The sequence below is a fragment of the Arabidopsis lyrata genome (genome assembly GCF_000004255.2).
Source record: "Arabidopsis lyrata subsp. lyrata unplaced genomic scaffold ARALYscaffold_5, whole genome shotgun sequence".
NCBI classification, from domain to species: Eukaryota; Viridiplantae; Streptophyta; class Magnoliopsida; order Brassicales; family Brassicaceae; genus Arabidopsis; species Arabidopsis lyrata.
In genome coordinates this window covers 4078662-4095563 of record NW_003302551.1, presented here as the reverse complement: position 1 = coordinate 4095563, position 16902 = coordinate 4078662, and the positions used below count along the sequence as shown (strand labels likewise).

The following is a 16902-nucleotide window of genomic DNA, read 5'->3' as shown; positions in this document are numbered from 1 at the left end:
GTCAATGTTTTCATGTATCTTGTCATTTCGTGCTTTCCAAATATACCACATAATCCAAGGGAATCTTGAACTGTGGAAATCTATTGGTATCCTCCAAAACAAATGATCCATATTCAAATATAATGATGATGACGAGAAAATTCCAGGTACCGTTGGTATTTACGATAGTACCCAAGTTTGTAGGGCTGGGGACATTCAAGTTATTTTTTTTATATTAAATTAAATATTTTTTTTCAAAATGAATTAACCAATAAATACTTTTACTTTCACAATAAATAACTAATTGTAGGTATTTAGAATGAGAAGGTAAATCGTAAGTATGTAGAGAAATTATGCATTTAATATGACAACTATTGGAAAAAGAAATTTATAAAAAAGATATTTATAAGTAGAGTAACAACGTCACATGAGTGATAACACAACAATAATTAATTACAAAGAGAGTATAAAATATAATTTATCATTTTCTTAATTCTCGTAAATATCTTTTTGATACATAGGAAGTATTAAATTAGATAAAATGAAATTACTAAACTTAATTGATCAAATTGAAAACTTATTAAGGTGAAAATTGGTGTTTATTGATATCAAAATAATTTTTATTTTTAAAAAGAAACTGGTAAATAAAATTAATATGTAATTGCTAAACATTAAAACTTAAAGGTTTTTGTTTTTGTTTGTATTTTTCTTTTTAACTTTTTACTAAAATTGTTGTCTATAAAGATTTCAATATTTTGCGTTTGTTTGGTTTTATTTTTTTTTTTGTGTATAGTTTTTTTTTATAATATATTTCAGATGAAAAAAATATGATCAAATTGAAATATACTTTATTTGCATCAATATGGAAGTATATTCAATCAAATACTTAGATAATTGGTGTTGAAATCGTAAAGTTTTTAAGAGCTTCGAGGACTACTACAGTTCTGGTTCCGGACAAAACTCCATTAAGTTAGGTCGCTAAGCATTGTTTATAGCGTTGCTCTGTTTTTATGCAAGCTCTGTTTTTATACAGTTTTATAGCTAAAGTTTTTGTACATGATCTCATATTTTAATCAATTTCACATTTCATAAAAAAAACTCTAAAATCCAGTTTTGTTAATTATAATATTTGTAAATCTAAATGTTATGTTATTTACTTTATATACTGGAAAAATTACATAATATTTATTGTGAAAAAAAAAATAATAATACTTAAGTGCATCAATTTTGAAACTTAGTAACTGATTTGCTAAAAGGTGGGAAACATAAATATATTAGAAAATGTGATTATTAAAATGTATGGTACGAAAGTGTCATGATCAGATAATAAAAAAATCATCAATCAACATAAAATTAATTATATGATTTACAAAATCTGATTATTAAAATATATGTATGTCAAGTTCTAGACGGTCACATTGACATAGCGCTTGTGACAGATACCTCTGTTATGCTATCTAACAGGTTATGTTTTATATAGAAAGAAATTCTTTTCAAAGATTTTAAATCAAAGCAGATATAATTCAAGTTAAACTATATGACATTTTTTTCAAGCCTTATCCGTTGAAACCCGTCTACAATTGTATTGATTTGGAAACCGATATGAAGAGAAAAGCAGCTTCAAGGAATATATCAAGAGACTTGTTCTTTCCTAACTCTTTTGATGCCTTGAAAGAAAAAGAGCTTTTATCTTTGGTGGATGGGGGCTTGGAAGTGGATTTTGAGGTCCAACCTTTTGGAGTGTCTGTTATAGTACCTACATAAGTAGCTGTTCTAATAGCAAGCAGCCACAATCCCGTGAGATAATGTATCTCATCTGTAGGCATATGAAAGATATGTCGAAACTGTGTGTGGTTTCTAACAAAATGCCACAATTATCTGTTTGGTCTGCTGTTTAAGTAGTTCAATTATTTACCGGAAGTTACATGTTGAGTCCTTCCATTTACCTTTTTTTTTTTTTTTTCATTTTCTGGCACTCAAATTCATTTTCTTGTTCCTCCCGTGTGCACTTTCTTTTTTTTCTTCCTTCAATTTACTTATTAATTAATAGTTTGATTTTTCTTTTGGCAAAGAAAAATTGTTAATATTTGGTTTTTATCAGTTTTTTTTTATAAATAAAGAGATTTGTTTTATTTTTAAAAGTAACCTCGACAAATCAATAAATTTGCTGCAAAAAATCGAGAAAGTTAATTTTCATAATACAATGTTTTACACTTTCTTCCAAATATTTAATTGTTTTAATTTTTTTTCTAATATCTTAATATAAAAAAATTTCGTTAATATTTAAGGATGCTTTAGGCCACCTAAAACATATGCTTTAGGATGTGTAAACTGAAGATCACTAATCTCTAATATTGTATAAACATACTTAATTTCATTTTGTTTATTTTATGTGTTAAGAGTTAAATTAAAAAGAAATTATGTGGATGCTAGCATTGTGCTAATACTACCCTTATGTGTGTTCAATATTTAGGAAATTATATTTACAAATTTAGATTTTGTTATCAAATTTTCGATCCAAAGAAAACACAGTTAAATTTTTATGATAAATTACATTTTTTGTGATCTTACACTCAAAGAAACCACTAAAATCTAGATGAAATTTTTTTATTATTTTTCTGTATAATACTAAGATTTCATAGGATCGGTTCCGTTCTCTAGTAAATTTGACCGTAGGAATAAAAAAAAATATTGACTGTAGGAACAAAATAACAACTTGTAGACTAATTTGTACATGTGTTGAACAAAAAAAAAAAAAGACTAATTTGTTGTACATGTTGAAAAGGAGATATGACGAATTATGGTTTGTCAATTGCAAGACTATGACTTTTAGGCAACAACAACAAAAAAAAAGTGTCAAGACTATGAGGTGATGATGGTTGGTCTTGGGAAGTGTGATCGAGATGAGGATGATGTTTCGATGATATTAAAATCCAAAACGTTATAGTTCCAATTATTTATAGGGTTTATTGTCCAGAATGCCATTTGTTGGCCAAATGTTGTGGTTATGCCATTTATCCAATTGGCTTTTGGATTTGCCATTTTTGGTGGGTTGAAAAGACAGTTTTACCCTTACAATGTTGGGCATGAGTTGTGAGTTCAATTAAATCGAATAGTTAATAATAATACATGTATTGAATAACAAACAAATATATCTAAACAAAAAATTAAACGGACAATGTTTGAGATAGAGATGTTATATTGAAACTAACCCCTAATCTCTTACTAATAAAAGTTGTTGTTTGAGACCTCTCAAACTATCCACCTCAGCTTTTTAACAATGTGTTCTCAAGTTGCCACATCATCAATTCTCAAGACTTCTCTCACTCACAATTCTCTGCAAGCCACGTCATCGATGAGCCTTACCTATGCAATTTTACACGGTACTAATTTTACTCAAAACCTAAACGCAGACTTTATTAGGCCAAAGCCGAATCGTTTCTACTCCTCTCTACCTCAACCCTTATTAAATTCTCCCTTCCCAATGAATCTTACGGAATCTATTCGGTTCCTCTTCCTATTTTTGTTTATTTTTCACGATGGAAACATATTACCTCGAAACAAGCATTACAACGCAAATGATTTTTTGTAGAGAAGACCTAGAGAATAATCACAAGGTCGAAACTTTGGTGGATGATGTGGAGGATCAAGTTTCCAAATGTTGAAGGCAAGAAGAAGATGAGAAAGAGATCACCAGATCGAAAATTGAGGCACAGACCAGAGAACCAAGCGGAAGCGGTGGTGATGGAAATCATCCGACTTCCATAATCCAAAAGTAAGCACTGACTTCAGTTTAGTATTATTGATCATGGTTGTATATTTTTATGATTTCTATAATTCTGTAACCATAGAGCTTATTCAACAATCATGATTTATAGAATGCTTTAAGTTGGTATAAGTACAAAGATCAGAGCAGCCTGTACACCAGGAATTTGAAGCTCGTGGAATCAAAGGTGTCTCATATTGTATTTTCTTCTTTGCTATTTGCTTTTACATTTAATAATCCGTACAATCATTCATACTGTGCTAATAAAACGGTTAATGCTTTCCATTAGGTTTTGATTTTGGTTACAAAATGGGAAGCATATAATTATCTCCGGTAACCCTCTCTCTTTGACTTTCTCTTCTCCGGCATAATATTAGGCGATGCCTGCCCATATCAACGAAGGTGTACGTGATTCACTTATTTTCTTGGTACACATCCTCGAATCGAAGAATTTTTGGGACACATGTTTTCTTCATGGAGTATAGCATTTTTTAACATAATGAACTCCTTAACTTCTTACCTACGGACCATTGTGCCTTAGATATATATATTCAAAGTTGACTTCTGCTTGATCGATTGTTGTGGCTTGTGAAGTTTATATTTGTGTGCTTGGCTTAAACCACATGAGAATTTGCATCATCTAACTATGATCACTAACAAAAAAATAAAAAATTATTGCAATGAAATAAGATACAAAAAAACGATGTGAAAATTTTCAAAACAAAACATGAAAAGTGATTGGACCTCTGTTTTTTCCTTCTCTTTTGACATCAATTTCTCCCTCTTAGGTGAGGATTACTTCACCACGAATTGATATATGTGGATTTAGCTCTGCTCTTATTGTCGCACAGAGAATTAATTATGTTCGAGGTGTTAGTGTATTTCAACGTTCAAAAGATTTAAAATGACTATGTGCGACAATAATTATGGTCTAGCTTATTGTCGCACCGAGAATTAAATATTTAGAGGAATAAGGCATAAGAAGAAAAAAAACCATGATCGAGAAAACATATTCTCCATCTCTAAGTAGGCTAGAGGAATAAGACGTTCCAAAGAGGTAAGCTCAAGGTTATGAGCATGAGAAATGACCTCCACTTAAAAAAAAAATATCTTTTTCCAATAAGGTTAATAGGAGATAGATGTTAATTATGTAGTACAAAATAAGGACCCACGTTTAAATCTAGAACGAAAGCAGAGTTATAAAAATAAGAGCTAATCATCAAGATAATTAGAGTAATGGTGTGTTTAATGAGATTCAGAGTCCTAAAAATTTGATCATAATTTCAATACATATTTTAATTCTTTACCTGAATAATATTTTTATGTATTGGGCAACTAAGTTTAAAGAAGTCTGTTTTAGTCATGTAAATCGCGGTTATAACAAAAAAGCTCATAATTTAGCTCAATATGGAAGCATACGTTCTAGCTTTAGTTCTAATTGTCTAAATCCTCCATCTTGGATTGCAAAACCTTTGTATTCAAATTAGTATAAGTTATTTTGACAACAACAAAAAACCTAAATAATACTTTTACACTTTATTGTTTATTCAGTGAAATTCTTAAGCTAAAAATCAACATACATTTTAAAATATAATATCATCTTCCTTACAAATATTTGTAAGTCAAATGTTGAATTTGAAATTTTGAATAATCGTTTTAAAATTTATATATCTAGCAAAATAATAATTTATAAAACTTAGCCGCGCGTAGCGCGGAATAACCCCTAGTGATTATTAAAAAGAGAACCCAAACAAAAGATTTAAACAAACATTGATATTGAATAAAACTAAACCCTAAGAACTATTGAAAAGGGGAACCCAAGCAACAAAATTAAACGGATAGTGATATTATAATAGCAGAAGTTAATTACTAAACCATAACTAAAACTGGTCCAGCTTCTCTCCGCAACCTTAAGACTGATATTGGTTGAGCTAAGGTTAGTAAATGTAGTTCCCTAGTTTCTCTTGGGCATTTCATCGAACATGTTGTGTGCGCTGAAGATGAAGCAAACTTTATCAACGATTAAGAGAAATTTTAAGTCTGATTTTAGTATGATATGGGAAATCAATACTCCTAAAGGTAAATTCCATAAACTTCATCTTAATCTTCATCTTTTAAACGAGTTCACAAAATTCCCAACACTTAATTATCTTTCGATCTTTTTATATACATTTAAAAATCTGAAACCAGGTGAAAAGGAGTACCTTATCACAGACCCAACCACCATCGACATAATTCGACTGAAAGAATCGATTGAGGCCATGAGTGATGTCCGATCTCGAGGTTCATATTGTTGATGAGCATAAAGGCGGCGTCGATCCATGTTTTAGCTGTGCAGGAGGCTTTGAGAGCTCGTGTTCACCTGGGCTTCAATGTTGGAAGATTTCTCCGTTAGCAATTGACGAAGAGATTTCAATCGGAGCGATGAAAATGAGTTTGAGAGGATAAACAGTTGTAAATTCAGAATTTTAGACAAAGGGCAATTTTGTCATTTTGGTGGAGTAAAAGTAGCAAATACACGTACTGTTTGAAAAAGGATATAATCCATAAATGCCACTCGAGAAAAGGATATAATTCGTAATTAATTCTTATTTTTATATTTTATCGATTGACAAAACTAAGCTTTTATCGTAGACGTGGTAAGTATGATATCTACGTTCATGAAAGGGGTGGCAGCTGACACCCTATATTTCAAAATTTTAATTATAGTTATGAGGAAAAAATATATTTAGGCCATCAATTTTTTTATTTTTAGTTATGTTTGATCTGGGTGAAAAAATATCCTTGATAACGCTCCATATATCTGCCAAGTGGCTTTTACAGTTAATAATCTTCATTTCTTTATTGTAACATAAGATCATTAAATAATATAACTTTGTGAATAGTAGGGCACATACGTGAAGTAAACGAAAACCACAAAAGGTTTTTCTTCTGGGATTAAAATAGAATAAAAAAATATCGGATCCTTTGTATTTTTCAATAATAATTTTTTTATGTATTTTTTATTAGAACCACGTTGAGGCAATTTTTAGGCTTTGATTTCAATTGTATAATATATGATAATAGGCTCAGGACCAGAGAGGCAAAGAAACTCAAAAAGATCATCTATGAAGAACAGAAAAATACTGAATGGCCTAACTTTTGGGCTCTTTCCCCAGTACATATGGGCCTTCTCTTACACACAGGCCATATAGGCATGGTAAGACCGGAAACAAGTGATTGAGTGGAATTGAATCGGAATGGTAAAGGCATGCATAATTACATGATAGTTTAATTGAATAAATACTGCATGATACATTAGCCTAGTGAAATGGGATTACCATATTCTCTATAAAAGACTATTTGCTTATTTATCTTTAATGGATGTATGTAGGATCTTCTTTGATTTCACAGACATATAGTTAGAGCATGATTATCAGGAGGTCTAAGTATAAGATCTAAAACAAAAATGTCTAAAATTTAAATCAAAAACAAAAAAAAAACATTGGACTCATGTCTAAAGTTAGACTTTTAGAAGTCATTATATGTGTCTTCAATTGGTTGATTTGGACTCAAAGTGTCTAAATTTCAAATTTTGTATTATTTACAATTATATATATGATTTGGACTCCTAATGTGAGTCCAACCAATTATCATGCTTAGTGCACAAGATATATATAATTCCGATAAAAAAGGGAAATCAGAATGGAAAATAATATGAACTGGTATGAATGTTGTAGTTAAAAGGGCATTGTAAAACATTGTTCTTGAACCTTATAAATTAACAAAAGATTATTTACATTTAGTAGGTCTATATATGTTGCAAATTGTGACTAAATTTTCATAGAATCTAAGTATTAAAAACGAGTAAGTAAATTATTAAACCCTAAGTATAATTGAATGAATATTTAGTCATCTCTTAGGGAAAAGTGTTGAGACAACTAAAAATAGTATTAACCAATTAAATTGGTTTTTAGTATAGATCTGATTTAATCATTAGTTACGAACGTCGCTAATTAGTAAGTCGATAATAACGAAAATTTTCTTAGATAGATATTCGCCGACTTCAACTGTTCAACATTAACTGAATAAAGATTATGTCAAACTCATTGAGACGGGAGGAAAATGGTTTTTGCTATATATAGAAAGTACAGCTAAGGCATGAGGCTATAACAATGCACAAGCAAATACATAAATAAAGAGAAGATAAAAAAGAAAAATCCAATTCTTTCACGTTTATTTACATTGTAAATTATAAACCACTTGTATGTTTGTGAGTTGTGACCGACCCGCCATGTGATTTTTCCTTTATTATTCACATGGGAAGTCGACAATTCCCACATGATAAAAACGTTGGCCTAGTCAATTAAATAAACATGTGGCCCAATTCCATATCCATTTCGAATTCAAATTTATAGTTGAGAATCTAAGATAAGCGTGATGCGAGTTTTCTAATTTTCTACATCATGTAGCATGCAATGTGAATATAATAAAGATACTATATAGATTATAACATGGTTGCTTTTAGAAAAAAATAAAAAATAATTGAAATATGAATTATTCCTATTCTAGCCAATGCATAGAGAAGAGTAAGTGGAGCTTGGATTTATCCTTTACACATGCATCATTCGGACAAAATTGTGTTGTTGCCTAAAGACTAAAGTTAAAAAATTTGGTAAAGCTTTTAATGCTTTTGCCGTCTCGCTATAGTGCTTACACTTCCAAACCTAACATCATGTCTCAATTTCCAAATATTCTACCCAATTTATACAAATAATTAATATACGTTACACATTTCTACGAATTTATGTCATATAGTCAATTCGTATCATTGCGGCTCAATATATGTACACGTTCCTACCTTATTGAATCTTAATTTTCATCCCATGTTTTAAGTATAAATAATTTATGGTTTTGAAGAATATATGGATAGAAATATCAATGAAACTGAACCATTGTATAAATCTTTATTTATTTATTTATTAAGATAAGTTGATATCTTTGTCTTGAAGGTTGTGGTTTTGATTCGTGGAGTTAGGCTTACGTCGGGTTCTACATGTTGAATGGCGATGCCCAAAAATGGATAAAAATTGTTGAATAAAGGCAACGTGAACTGTACCAAAATATTTCTATTTTTAGCATCAATGTGATACGTGTCTTATTTTGATTGGTAAGATTAGGTTCTGAATGTTTCATGATGCGTACGTCATGTGATATGTACACACATCGATCCACATGTATATGTATATACATGCCTAACTCATATGTGTATGTGTTTGCAGTTTGCATATATATATGGATGAACATTGAAGGTGCTTCTCGATATCCTCATACGTCTAAAATTATTGCTCTGTTTTAACCTTATTGTTTTGGCGTCTTGCTCTGATTTAACATTCCACTAAAAATTGTATACAAATTATATGAATGTGTATAACTATAAATTCATTTTTAATTATATCAATTGGTTAACGGATAATTGTTGTACTGGTCGAGTATGACAGGAGATACGCGGATAAAGGTTTTTGTTTAAGATCCATCGCATAAAATTTTAAATAAGTTAAAAAAATGCATATTATGAGATTGGTGCAATCATTTGCACTGAATTTAGAGTCACATAAACTTAGATTACAAATATAATGGTTACCTTTTTATATAAATTAACAATTCATAAAATGATCATGTTATAGACTTATTTGTTGCTTTATGAAAATTGATTTGTTTGTTAATTTTTATGTATAACTGATACTACCAAACCCACTTTTTTTTTTTGGTAAAGGTTACCAAACCCCCTTTTTGTATAACTTTTAATGTTTTGTTGTAATTAAAAAATATTTAATATAGTAAAATTGTAAAAGTATACTATGAGGATAGACTAGACATATTGTATATATGTGAAAACCTATTGCGGAGAGAGTAAATAACAAGTATGATATCTACATACATTGAATTACTCATAGTCAAAAACAAAATGATATTACTTGACATTCCATCAAAAAAAAAAAAGAGCCTAAATGATGTTCTTATATTTACATATTATAACGAACATTCCTATGCCAAATTATTCTAATAAAAACAAAGATATCCGAAAAATATATGACCCCTTCAACAATTTTATTTATGTATAACAAAGGGATCATCAAGGATCCAAATTATATATGTATCAAGGATTCAGATAAGTAACATTATATATTAATTATATCCCCAAACCTCTACAACGAGGCAAAAACATATACATGTCACGTACTAGTAATAGTACTCCTAAAAATCATATATAATACTCAATTAATATTCCATGTTTGGTCGACCGATCAATCAATTACCATTCAGTAAATGCATTGATGACCAAATATCATCCATGCCCCAATAGTTTTCACCGGTTTGATCATCAACGGTCATCGGTATTGGATAATCCACGGTTGCTGTTGGTGCCGCGGCCGAATAGTTACCGTAGTTGAATTCCATATTGGTATGTTGATACGACGTTGGTGTAGGAGAATAAGTCTCCATCGCTTGATCTTGTGTACAAAAGACATTATGGCTCGACGTGCTTGCAGCTTGATCGTTGATCTCTGAGCTATGATGAGATCCAACGGAGGATGTTGTTGTTACATCCGCTTGCTTGATGTATTTTTGAATTCTTGTCCTCCAGAAATTTTTGATTTCGTTGTCGGTTCTTCCTGGAAGATGTTTGGCGATTTTTGACCACCTAATCATACATTAAGAGGTAATTGCATTAGTGACATAGTTATTATGATGAGCTAATGATTGTTGTGGGGGCAAGAGATTTAATATGTGAATGCATAGGACCAAAGTTAGTACGTCTAGATGAAGCCAAAACATTAAGGTTTACGTCTATTTCAGTTGTGTCTGTCATGAGGCTTTTTGGTTTTGTACTATTATTACATGTATGTACAATGTTTGGATCTTTTTCACTTTCTTGTTTTTTTTTTTTTTTTTTTTTTTTTTTTTTTTTTTTTTTTTGCTGATGACAATCCTTATAAAATTTATAATTTATCTGTTGTCAAATCTTAAAAGCTTTACTTTTTTTGTTTGTTTGTTAAAAGCGTTAATAAACAGTACTTCTAAGATTAACAGAAAAAACTATATGTCAATTAAATTGTAGAGATTAGAAAAATGAAACTAGCTTAAAAACCCAAAAAGAGTAATAAAGAAAATAACTGAAAAGTTGAATAAAAGAATTATGAAAATACGTATAAAATGAATCAAATCTAATTAGAATCAAATCCATAATTAGTTAATTACAGATATTCGCATTTACTTAAAAACAAAATATACCATCTAATTTGTTGAATTAGAGAATCATATGTACTTTGTACTTTTGGCCATATTTTCAGCTCTATACATATAAAACAAATAAAAATAGAAATCGAATAAAATATACAGACAAAGAAATACAAGGCCGCGAATGTATATCTTCCAGAAACGTGGGAAATCACTTGAATAAATTTGACACACTTATACTTCAAAGAAAAGGAAAAAATTGGGGAAAAAATCTAGCCATGACGCATGAGTATGAAGGAGAAATAGGCACGAGTTTTAAATGTTATTTTGATAAAACCCACGAGGTTTAATGTTAGTGGCTAAGAAATTTCGACACGTGCAAAAAACTCTTAGCTACGTCTAAGAACAAACTTCTTCGATCAAGCTTATCACAAAGGAAACAAACACTTTTTGCTTTAGTCACCAAATGTCTCGCTTTCTTGTCTTTTCAAAGATTTACGTGGCATATAGGCAGCTTCAAGAGTATATAAACGATTCAAAGTTGGAAGAATTTGCCTTTGTTTGTCCTTTTCTCTCGTTACACATATATATGTATATATAATTGTTTATATATATTCTACATCAAGTAAATTAAAACCAACCTGTTTCCCCACTTAGCATGAAGTTCCATGATGATAAGTTGCTCCTCTGGCGTGATGTTTCCCCGTCGTACGTCGGGGCGGAGATAGTTCAGCCACCGGAGCCGGCAACTTTTTCCGGTGCGTTTTAGACCTATACATTCATTTTACCAATCAATCAATATGATTCGTACTACGTGCATATATTCACATAATTATAATTAAGTAATACCACGTATGACATATGAGTAGAAATTAAATACGTGTACCATTTGTTGATGTTTTTTCTTAAATATTATTTTACATAATTTTACTCTACCACTAGGCCATCATAAAGCATCATCCAACACATGAAAACGTTTTTAGATGTAGACTGATTCTTTAACAAAGAACGAATATAATAGAGCATATATACGTTTAAATAAAAGTTATAGTTATGAAAATAAGATTTATATCTGTGTATATAAATCTTTATATATATGAAAGAAATGAACGTAAGAAAAAGTATTTTTTGTCGTATAAGATATACGTACTTTTGCATGTTATGAAGAAACCCTAGTTCATACAAATATATGTGTGTATATATCATAATTGATTAGTGAATAAATCATAATTGAATTTGATTTTAAGAAGAAATTAAACGAACCTGCAGATTTGGCGAGAGAATTCCAAACACCATCGCCGTGGTTGGCGATATAGTTGATAAGAATAAGATCTTCTTCCATTGTCCATGGTCCTTTTCTCACTTCTGCTTCTGCTGATGATCCCGAACCTCCACTACTCCCTCCTCCTCTTTTCTCCATTTTCTTATCTTTTTATTTAAGTTATTTTATACGATCGAATTTTATATATATTATTGATAGAGAGAGGAATATAAAAAAAGGAGGAAGAGAATAAGAGAGAAAGATGTGGGTGAGTTGATATTGAAGGTTGTGGAAGGTGAGCTACTGCTTTTATAGAGGCTAAATTCACCGCGTGATTAGTAACCCTTAATTAATCCAAAGTCTTAATTAATTATGTATTACCTTAATCTTAGAGTGTTAATTAATCATACAATTAATTTCCTTATTAGGGTTTATTTTCATCCTAAACACTATGCTGCATGGGGACTATGTATATACATGTCTTCAAACCTAACCATTTATAACAACATGCTTTCATTATTTTATTTATTTTGTTTTGTTAAAGGGTTTTAATAACATGGTTTCATGCATACATACATATAAATACTGAAGAGTCTTTGATGCATTCATGCATGGATGATGCAAGAATACATGCATGCATTCCCATATAGTTTCACATACATACGCGTGCTTGTTGGTTTGTATGTATTATCCTCGCACTTATGTGTTACCATTTAACTATGGATGATGGAAGTTATGTATCAAGATTGTTAGTATACTTATATATTCCTCCTACATATCTTTTCTCTATAAGATAATTAACGTACGGCTCTTTTTGTTTGTTTTGTATCTAAATTTGCATAAACTTTCAAAGCTGTACAGAGGAGGCCTTCTTGGGCTTTTTTATCATGAGATGATCAAATATTTCTTTCACAAACAAAAAGACAAAAGAAGGTGGAGTAATTAAAAACATTATTGTCCTCTATAAATTGAAATCAAGATATCAATTTTTTTACATATTTTAGCAGTCAATTTGTTAAACGCTATTTTCTTATGTGTGTACTCACAAATTAATTTACATAGTACACATATAATTAACATATTTAATATGTTTCAGTTTATAATCCAACATGATATTACTAACTAACTAAATGATTTGGTGGTTTCGCTATTGGATCGAACGTGGGACATCGTTTCGCAATTCGCACTTAATCTGTAACATACAATTCACATAATTAACTTTTGTAAGTCTCCATATTAGTCTTGATTTCAACTAAAAAATATTCAAATTAAGTTTTTAATACACAATGAATTTAAGTTTAGCTCCTATTCCTAAGACTATATAAACAGACTGCTTCCCGTTTCACTTTTTTCCTTTTACATTTCAATCTATCTTCTGTGGTCACCACGCACAAGCCTCAACGTTCTAAGTTTTCGACATGAGACTCCTTGTCGTTTCTCTAGTCAACATCATAGTTGACCATAAAAAGATTTGATGGTATAACCCGGTAATTTAATTGGTAGAATAAATTCGCTATGTACTTCAACAACTCAATGATCTTTATATGCTTTTGTAGTAGGGCATGTCTCATAAAGAAATCGATAAAAGTACATTAGTTTACTACTTTATACTATTAAATAATGACGCCAGATTAACTTAACTAATTGTAAGTAACTGAACTTATTATACTCTATTAGTAAACAAATTAAGAACAGGACAAATAAAGTACAAATTAAGATGGAGACTTGACGATCTTGACACTCTAAAAGTTAACTCACTCTAATCCCCAACCAAATTCAAAATCCACTTATCTTAAAGTGAAAAGTGACTAATTCCTAACAAAAAACACATCCAAATTAATCAAATGTATGGTCTTTCACACTTCAAGTAGCAAATACTTGCTTTTGTTGCCACATCCCATCTCTTTTCATTTTTAATGCGATAACATGCGTTTATCTAGATTAAAAACAAAAGTCGTGATTAGATGGATTTTGACGTGACCAATATTGTTATTTTAGTTTTCCATTAATTCAAATGCGGAAAAATGGGTAAAAAAACTCTCACATTTTCTAAAAACATGTAAAAAATCCTCACCTTTTTTTTTGTAGGATTTTAAACCCTCACTTTTTCATAAGTGGTAAAATAAACCTTAATAGTAATAAACTCAACTTAATTTTTTTAATCGTTATATTAAAACAGTAAGAAACAAAAAAAAATTAACATATGACTTTTTTTCCAAATTCGTTTGCAATTTGTTTTTCAAAATTTAAAGTTTTTACGGTATAAAAATTCATTCACAGTTTATTTGAGAATAGACAAATAACTTTTGTTACCATTAGATGTTAAGTTATATAAACTACCAAAATTTATAGAATAGCACACATTTGATTTATTTTTTTGTTCGAATTTTCAGTTTTTGGATAAAATATAGTTAAATAACGAGTAACTAAATGTAATTTATATTATAGTCTTAATATATCGTGATATATATATATATATATAAATATTAACTGTTAGTAAATCTTACTTAGTTCGTCCAACGAAAATATTTTGATGTGGAAACTCATGTACTTTCGTAGTATTATAAAATTTGGTTTGGTCTCACATTAGTATATTTGTGTGATAGAAACGAATACACCTTTATTAACATAAACTCATATTCTGTTCAGTATAAGAATTTATATATCATTCGTCACAAAATCTGTTTGGTTTCACGTTGATGAATTTTCGTAACACAACCGAATACAACTTCATTAATTAACTTTTCTACATCATACTTAAAAGTTTTCAATTTAGCAAAAGATTGTAAACAAGAATTTTAGAAGAAAATTCCTAAATCAAATTGTTTATATTTATTTATGTTTTAATGTAACTATTTGTTTATATTTAAATTGAGTTTATTAATAATAGAGTTTATTTTACCATTTATGAAAAGGTGAGGGTTTAAAAATCCACAAAAAAAGTTGAAGGTTTTTAACATGTTTTTAAGAAATGTGAGAGTTTTTTTACCCATTTTTCCTTCAAATGCAGTTCAAAAAATAGATTTTGAGTTATAATTTTTTTACTTTTTAAAAAAATTTTGGTTTTCATTAATAAAATACGATTGAAATACACTGAGCCGACGAATACATGAAGACTCCAATAAACATTGATGGGGAAGTATAAAAAAACATTTGCGGATTTTGAGTTATAAATTAAAACATGTAAAATTTTTAATTAAATAATTCTGGAAAGTACCAACGCAAAATCGATATTTGTCTGTTGGTTCGTTTTTGGCTTTTACATTACAAGTAGCAATTTCTTTTACTTAAGATGCTTAGTTGTTAGTTCATTTGAAAAGAACAAAATAAACGTTTGGGTACGAGTCGAATATGGATAGACCCAAGGGAATTAAACCGGACCCGTATACCAAACATCTAAATTGGTGCCCCTTTTTTTTTATATATCAACCTAATAACACCATAAAATTTTCATATATATTTGCAAAAACAAAATGATATATTTTAGATTTTATAACAAGGACTATGAGTGATTGAAAACCTACTCGCTAAAGCAAAATTAAATAATTTCCATATTTGAAAGGGCACATAATTTGGCGTATCATACAAAAGTTTAAGTACACTTAAGCCATTTTTAAGAAACCCCATTATTCGTGGCTGCGATTTAATTAAGTGAAACGACTCTTTTCTTAATTACTTCCCTCTTAAGCGCGTTATATGCACTTCCCTACTGGCTACTGTCAAGACAACTCTTTTTTTTTTTGGACAAATCATTTCTTTTGTTCTTGTTACAAAAAAATCCATATTAACTTCCAAATAAACAAATTTACTACAAGCTTTCTGTTCACCAAGTAGAAAATTGTAAATTGAAAATCTTCAAATCAAAATTACCGACAAATTACAACATCTTCTGTTAATTGTTTTAAGAGATAGTAAATTCAAAATTTCCAAAGTTCTATGTAAACCGTGAAAATCTTGTGTAAATACTCTATCAAAATGTCCTTTATTATCTAAATTCGTGTTTTTAAAGACTCACTCACAAACATCTACGGATACACTAACTGAGTTATTGACACTCGTTGTCTTATAATATTTGATACAATGATTTTATCTGATTAGATTTGTATAGTTCTTTTAATTTGTTTATATACCTCAAAATGGCTGGACGTACGATAGCTCTTGAAAATAATAATTTTTTTGTTTACGAAAATATGTGGTGATACGATAGTATTAGATTCATTAGAAAACACATGACGTAATTAAATTAAATTTACTATAGTTCCATATTCGATTTTACTATGCGTTGATTATTCTACGTGTGGGCTATTTAGTCATTTGGATTTCGACTCAAGCGTTTTATCTATTACTAGCTTAAGAAAAACTTATTTACTAAGGTTATACTCACTTCAATGATCTGTCGGACGCTTTGATGAAACCTGAAAACCTAGTGGCCAATATAAACAAATGTGAATAATGGATTCAATTTGTTATGGAAAAAAGAAATTATAATTTTTTTCGTACACACTAACTAAGGAAGAAGTCGGTAGTAGAATACGCGTAAAGAGGCGCGTGGAGAAGAGGAATCTTGAAAGAAACATAAACTAGAAACGTGGACTCTTCACACCTTCACAATAAGCAAATGTCTAAAAAGGGCAAAAGTGTCTTGCTTTTATGTTATGTTATGTAATGGAAGATT

General features: G+C 29.8%; 1 protein-coding gene and 1 long non-coding RNA gene across 2 annotated transcripts; both read right to left on the bottom strand.

Annotated features, from left to right (window-relative positions):
* Window positions 1–5501: 5501 nt before the first annotated feature.
* Window positions 5502–6314, bottom strand: LOC110228090. Its single transcript, XR_002331700.1, has 2 exons — window positions 5950–6314; window positions 5502–5739 (listed from the first exon to the last, which is right to left on the bottom strand). It is a non-coding gene; the product is annotated as an uncharacterized LOC110228090 (long non-coding RNA).
* Window positions 6315–9805: 3491 nt separating this feature from the next.
* LOC9313141 (transcription factor MYB21) lies at window positions 9806–13065 on the bottom strand. The gene is made up of 3 exons (XM_002875356.2): window positions 12230–13065; window positions 11608–11737; window positions 9806–10430 (listed from the first exon to the last, which is right to left on the bottom strand). The coding sequence occupies exons 1-3, from the start codon at window positions 12384–12386 to the stop codon at window positions 10037–10039; spliced, it is 681 nt and encodes a 226-aa protein (XP_002875402.1). The 5' UTR covers window positions 12387–13065; the 3' UTR covers window positions 9806–10036.
* Between the last annotated feature and the right edge of the window lie 3837 nt (window positions 13066–16902).